Source organism: Terrapene carolina, unplaced genomic scaffold, assembly GCF_002925995.2.
Source record: "Terrapene carolina triunguis isolate 2854851 unplaced genomic scaffold, T_m_triunguis-2.0 Scaffold89, whole genome shotgun sequence".
In the NCBI taxonomy this organism is placed as follows: Eukaryota; Metazoa; Chordata; order Testudines; family Emydidae; genus Terrapene; species Terrapene triunguis.
Window position 1 is genome coordinate 28,589,267 of NW_020664440.1, and position 6,694 is coordinate 28,595,960.

The 6,694-nt window shown below is 52.2% G+C and overlaps 1 protein-coding gene across 4 annotated transcripts in view; it reads right to left on the reverse strand.

The window, feature by feature from the left end:
* PC (pyruvate carboxylase) overlaps positions 1-6,694 on the reverse strand; it is a 236,947-nt gene that overhangs the window by 41,550 nt on the left and 188,703 nt on the right. For all 4 annotated transcript variants that reach the window (XM_024217764.3, XM_024217765.3, XM_024217763.3 and 1 more), the window contains one exon: positions 3,437-3,619. In XM_024217764.3, the coding sequence (XP_024073532.1) occupies positions 3,437-3,619 (183 nt within the window). The remainder of the gene's footprint in view (positions 1-3,436; positions 3,620-6,694) is intronic.

A 6,694-nucleotide genomic window follows, 5' to 3' on the forward strand; every position in this document is an offset into this window, starting at 1 on the left:
GGGAGCCCCGAGCTAGGCCCCGCTCCCTCCGTAAACTAGGAATAGAACCCAGGAGTCCTAGCTCCCAGTCCCCCCTTCTCTAACCCACTAGATGTCTCTGTGAAGAACAGAAAAAGTATGGGAGGGGAAACTGGAGCACAGAGAGTTGAAGGGACCTGCCCAGGACCTGCCTGAATCAGTGGCAGAACTGGGAATAGGACCAGGTTCCTGTCCTGTCTCAGGGTTTCCCATTCCTTGGCTTGTTCTTGTGGCTCTTTCTCTGTGATGATTTGAAGTGCGCACCCCAGAGCTGGATGCAGCATCTCAGGCACTGATGCTGCATACAGACGTGATGCCACCTCCCTGCCGATTTGCCCCAGGATTGTGTCCAACCTCAGCGCCACACCACACTGGGAGCATCACAACTGGGTCAGCTGCGTTCCACCAGGACCACTTTCTGGAGCCTCTGCTCCCAGCATTCATAGACCAGCAGGCCAGAAGGGACGACTGTGATCATCTGATCTCCTGCCTAACACAGGCCACACGCCTGCCCTGAATTAATTCCTGGCTGAACTACAGCCCATCTTGATTTAAACACTGCCAGCGATGGCAAATCCACCCCAGCCCTTGGGAAGTTGTTCTCCTGGTGAATTCCCCTCAGGGGTGAAAATTTGGGCCTTAGTTCCAGTCTGAATTTGTCCAGCTTCAACTTCCAGCCACTGGCTCTTGTTAGACCTTCGGCTGCCAGACTGAAGAGCCCAGTATCAAATATTTGTTCCCCATGCAGACTGGGATCAAGTCACCCCTTAACCTTCTCTTTGTTAAGCCAAACAGATGAAGTCTCCCACTCTAAGGGACGTTTTCCAACCCTTTAATCATTCTCGCTCTTCTCTGACCCCTCTCTAATTTATCAACCTCCTTGTTGAATTGTGGGCACCAGAACTGGACGCAGGATTCCAGCAGCAGTCGCACCACTGCCACATACAGAGGTAATAATACCTCCCTAATGCTACTTGAGAGTCCCCTGTTAATACATCAACAGGTACAGTCCCCCATCCCCCCAACATGCTTCATTCACTCAAACTGACACAATCATTTTGTGCCTCTCTGATACATTGGGTTGGATTCTGCTCTCCTCCCGGCACCAATCTGGAGTGACCCACTGGGTTCTCTACAGAGGCTATATTCCCTCCCTGGTCCCAGTTGGTATCCCCCTGCTCACCCCCCCCATCCCAGCATCCTATTAGATTTCTTAGCCACTGTGTTGCACTGGGAGCTCATGTGCAGCGGGTGGTGTGCATACACCCCACAGGAGTGGATGGCTCTCCCACCAGACCCCTGCTCTGATATAGCAGGGATCCCAAGGAGCAAAGAGGTTCTTTAGAGAGCATGCAAGGGAATGGATCCTCCAGCAATGCAAAGGAGCAATCAGACTGGACATTCCCACTGAGATGGCTTGTTTGCGCTCAGTTCTCCATCCCCACCCCCCACCTTCCAGCCCTTGGGTCCAAACATCATTGAAAGAACAGGGCTGTTGCCCTAAATACCCAGGACTAATGCTCTCCAGCCACAAGGGGCAGGAGACAGCAATGAGGTAACTGACCAAGGGGGAGGCACCTTTATTCACCCCCCTATTAGATGCCCCATAAACAGGAAGAGAGCCCCACACCAACACCTGAATAAAACCATACTCAAAGAGGGCTGATCCCCCACCATTCTGGGGTCCCAATGCCTCTCCAGAGGGTGGGGTCAGGATCCAAATACAGGATCAGGCCCAAAGGTCAGAGTTAATTCAGCCCCCTCTCCTTGGGGATGATGGAGATGGGGTGAGGGCCGCTGGCTTTTCTGTAGGTAATGCCAACCTGTTGACAGCCTAAGCTAATAAGGACGTCCCCCCAGGGACACCACCACTGTAATCACAGCAAACCTCCGGCTCTGCAGTGGTGCCCTGCCCCTCCAACCGATACCTGAGCAATGCCCCTCTTCCTCTGCACACCGAACATAAGGCCACCAGCTGGCTCTCCTGAACGCCACCATGACCAGCACCATATGTTGCTATCCTATCAGAACAAGCAGCGCTGGAACTAGCCCACACCAAGCCCAAGGGAGGGATTGTCTGACTGACAGGCAGTGCAGGGTCGCCTCTGACCCACCACTAATATCACAGTTGATGTGTGTGTGTGTGGGGGGGGGGGGGGAGAGCTTGAAAGTGCAGTGCTTCCTACTGCCACTGGGGGCTGCATTGTTTGGCTGGAATGCAGGGTGCAGAACCTCTTGCCAGCATTGGGGACCTTGTCCGCCTCTACCCCCCAGAGGTTGCTTTATACCCAGAGGCCACCAGGGGAGATTCTGAAGCACATGGTCTGCATGCAGCAGAGGGAAGAGGATTGGGCCAGGGAACACAGGCAGGGATGGGGCTGATTCAGCTCTGCCCCACTCTACTGCAGCGTGTAATACCTCCGGCTACAATCAGGGGATGCAGGGTGTAGTACCTCTGGCTACCACCGGGGGGAGGCAGGGTGTACTACCTCCTGCCACCACTGGGGGATGCATTGACCACTGCAAAGTGCAACAGAGGGTCCTGTGGCACCTTTAAGACTAACAGAAGTATTGGGAGCATAAGCTTTCGTGGGTAAGAACCTCACTTACTTCCTGCCAGAACTTGGGGGTTGATTAAGCACTGCAGGGTGTACTACTTCCTGCTACCATCAGGAGTTGCATTGACCACTGCTGGGTGCAGTACCATCTGCCACCACTGGGGGATGCATTATATATAAGGACTTCAGATTTTAGGTTTAAATCAATAAAACACCACAATACAAAAGAAAAAAAAAAGAGGGAGAGAAATCAGTGTTTATTCAATAAACACTGGAAAATCACCAGAAATGGTTACTTGTATCTAAGGGCTTGTCTACACAGAGCAGTTAATGCAGACTACGGGGAGGTAATTTCAAAAAGAACTATTGTCTGGCGCATTAATTGGTCCGTGTAGACCCTGCTGGTGTGCACGAAAGGTTCCCAAGTGTGCTTTAAAGTAGCGCAGTTTGAAACAGTACTACCTTAAAGAGCACTAGGGAATATTACATGGCGATTACCCATCATTGTATATTCTACTGTAATGAGTAGTTTATACAATATACATTACTCATCACAGTATATCCATAGAGGAAGCCCTGAAAATTTTTTTGGACAGCTGCATAAAACTCAAAAATTGATAAAAATAAATCCTGAAAATGAAATTAATACATCCCCAAAACCAGAAGCACTAATTGCACACCACAGGGTGTAGTACCTCTGGCTACCACCAGAGGACGCAGCCCACACGGCAGGCTGCAGAACCCCCTCCAGTCCCCACCCTGCCCCTCCACCACACCAGAACACTCCCTACTGGCTACTGCCCACAGTCCCCAGCAGAGGCCCCTGCAAAATGCATCAGGGCTCGCTCAGCCTCTCCTACCTTGACGCCTCGGATGCGGAACTCGGCCAGGGCTCGGCTCATCTTGGAGGCAGCCGTGGGGTGGTCCTTCCCATGGGCAATCACCTTGACCAGCAGGGAATCATAGTGAGGGGAGATGACAGCCCCCTGGAAGGCGGAAGCGCTGTCCAGACGGATACCCATGCCCTCCCCGCTTCGGAAAACCTGCATGAGGGATACAGGAGAAAAGAAGCTTGAGGTTATGATTCTGCTCTCTCATTACAAATGCTATGGTAGCAACAATTCAGATGGGGCAGTGCTGTGATGGGGTAGAACAGACCCCACTGAAATTGGGATCCCAATGTGCTAGGTACTGCACAGACCCCAACTGAGATCAGGGCCCCCCCGAGCCAGGCACTGCACAGACCCTGACTGAGATGAGGGTCCCCATTGTGCGGGCGCTGCACGGACCCCGACTGAGATCAGTGCCCCCATTATGCCAGGCATTCAGTTGGGTCCTCCAGGTGCTACAGCAATATAAACAATCAGAACAAATGATCTTTCCCTTGTCAATGCTACTTGTTGCCTTTTTTGATGCTCAGTTGGGGCAGCTGCAACCAGACCGGTCAGTTTCAATTTGTATTTCTAGTCAGTTTCATTTTTTAGTCTGAAGCCCTGGTCTGAGGCTGGGAGATTCAGTCTGAAAATTCCCCTGGGGAACTCTAAAGAAAACACTGTTTACAGCGGGAGGATGAAAAAACCCCCACCACAGATCTATATGCACGGTGACGTTTCAATCATGCTTAGGCTCAGGGGGAAGCTAAGCCGACCTGACAGTGCCCCTTTAGACACACACAGCACAGCCACAGCATTTGCCAGCCTGGATCACATCACTGGACCTTCAAACCTAGTCTCCAGAAGCAGTTGCTCATGAAAGCTTATGGAGAACAGGGAAGTGCCCCCCCATCCCCCAAAGCATGTCACTGCTGGCTTGTGCCCTAGATTGGGGAAACTGGCTGGCTCAGGGGGGTAAGAGAGCTGGGATGCTAAATGGGGTCTGCATCAGACAGGGGTGGGGTGAGGGGGGATATAATATGGGGCCTTTCCCTTCTAGGGGGCACTGACTCCGATGTGGCCCCAGTATGCAGGGTCTGGCTAGCTCAGGGATGTGGGGAATCGGACACTGGGTCTTTCACCTCCACGGGGCGCTGGCTCCAATCTGGTCCCAGGGCGGGGGATGCAGGGAAGTGGGGAATTGTGATACAGGGTCTTTCCTTTTTAGCAGTGATTTTAAGAGAGGTTAGAAGGGACAATTATTAAAGCTGCAGATATTATTCCCACAAGAAATTTTCTTCTTGGGAAATGTAGCTTGGTTGAAATGGCCGTTTTGCTGCAGGAAAGCTCGGGCTTGGACAACATTTTCCAGCCGCCCTGACTTAATATTATCATTTGTATTGCAGAGATGTCACGGACCAGGCCCCCACTGTGCTAGGTGCGGTACAGACACAGGACAAAGATGATCCCTGCCCCAAGGAGCTTCCAATCTAAGTAAAACAGGAGTTCACTCCCCTTTTTAATTTGCCCCTCATTGTAAAAAAGAAGAAAAATGATTTTTAATAAGTGTGAAGGGGGAAGGAAAAAATGAGCATTTCTCATATTGAGATTCCTGCAGAAAATCCAAATTTTTTCTCAGTGAAATATTTCAGAAGGTTAGGTGTTCTCCAGGAAATGTTTCCCACCAGTGCCCTGTTATGCCAGGCCCTGCACAGACCCTGACTGAGATCAGGGCCCCACTGTGCCTGGCGCTGCCCAGACCCTGACCGAGATCAGGGCCCCATTGTGCCAGGCCCTGCACAGACCCCGACCGAGATCAGGGCCCCATTGTGCCAGGCCCTGCACAGACCCCGACCGAGATCAAGGCCCCATTGTGCCAGGCGCTGCACAGACCCCAACTGAGATCAGGGCCCCTGTTGTGCAGGGTGAGTTGTGGTGATGTGAGATGACTTGTTGGGTCTTTGGGATTTCTCCTTTTGAAAGCAAGGGAAGGATTTTTCATAGGAACTCCTTGGATTTCGGGGCAGCATGTCTAGCAGCTGGAATAATTCATGCCCCAGCAACCTCCAGCCTCTCCCTTTTGCTGCTAATGAAGCTAATAAATCAGAACAATAAACAAGGACAAAGCTGGGGGGTTTGCTTACAAATGCTCCTTAATTGGGCTCCTTGTCAGAGGACGATTAAAGCTGTTTGCTTGTTTCTACAGTGGAGGAGCCTTTCCACACGTTACTGGAGGGGGACTGGCTGGGTCAGGGGCGCGCAGAAAGGGATCCAAGGTCTTTCCCTGGATCCAGTCCAACCTCACGTCTATTGTACTAATTTAGCTCCACTGTTAGCAGGACTCCCAGCCCCCCTTGCTCTAACCGCTAGATCTCAGAGATGGGGCTAGAACACAGGAGTCCTGGAACTGCGATCCCTCCCTCCCGTCCTCCCACCCGATTCTAAAACTGAGGCAATAACCCAAGGTGAGATGCCTGCAGAGTCCGCTGGCAGCCAAGGGGTTAAAGTGCAAGCCAGACTTCAGACAGGCTCCTGTTATTCCCTGCCTGTGATTGACAGCTGTCAGGTTGCCATCATAACAGCCTGACATGGGATGACATAGGGTGAAAGTTAAATCAGATGCAGCGCAAACGTCTAGCTCCCGGGGGCTTCTGGCTCTGACTGCAGCAGCTTGTGAGAGATCTTCCCAACTCTCCCCAGTGGGCTGCAGCATGGGGCCGTGTGCAAGGCTGGCCTGAGCAAAGAGTGCCAGCTCCTGGAGTGACGTAACTGTGGCAGATCGCAGCTTCCATTGAAAAATAAAATGAGTTTCTAACCCTTTCGGTTGGACACAAAAGCTGGAACTCATGACTGACGCCTGCCTGAGTCTTCAGAGAGCCTGAGCCAATCGCTCCAAGCAGGTGAGCTGCCCTGGGAACAGAATGCAGGAGTCCTGACACCCTACTCCACTTGCTTTATCCACTAGACCCCACGCCACTGCCAGCGTTGGGGATAGAATCCAGGAGTTCTGGCTCCCATCCCTGCTCTGACAAAGTGAGTAAGAGACCTTTTACTGCACTGGCTAAGGGTCACTTTCGGTTCAAGTGGCTGTGGAGCTAACAGACAAAGGGTCTAGGCCTTGCTCTCTCCGTTGGTGGCTTATGGGTTCTAGGCCCCACTCTCCCCGTGCGTGGGTTCTAGTCCCTGTTCTCTCCGTGCATGGGTCATGGGTTCTAGTCCCTGCTCTCTCCGTTGGTGGGTTGTGGG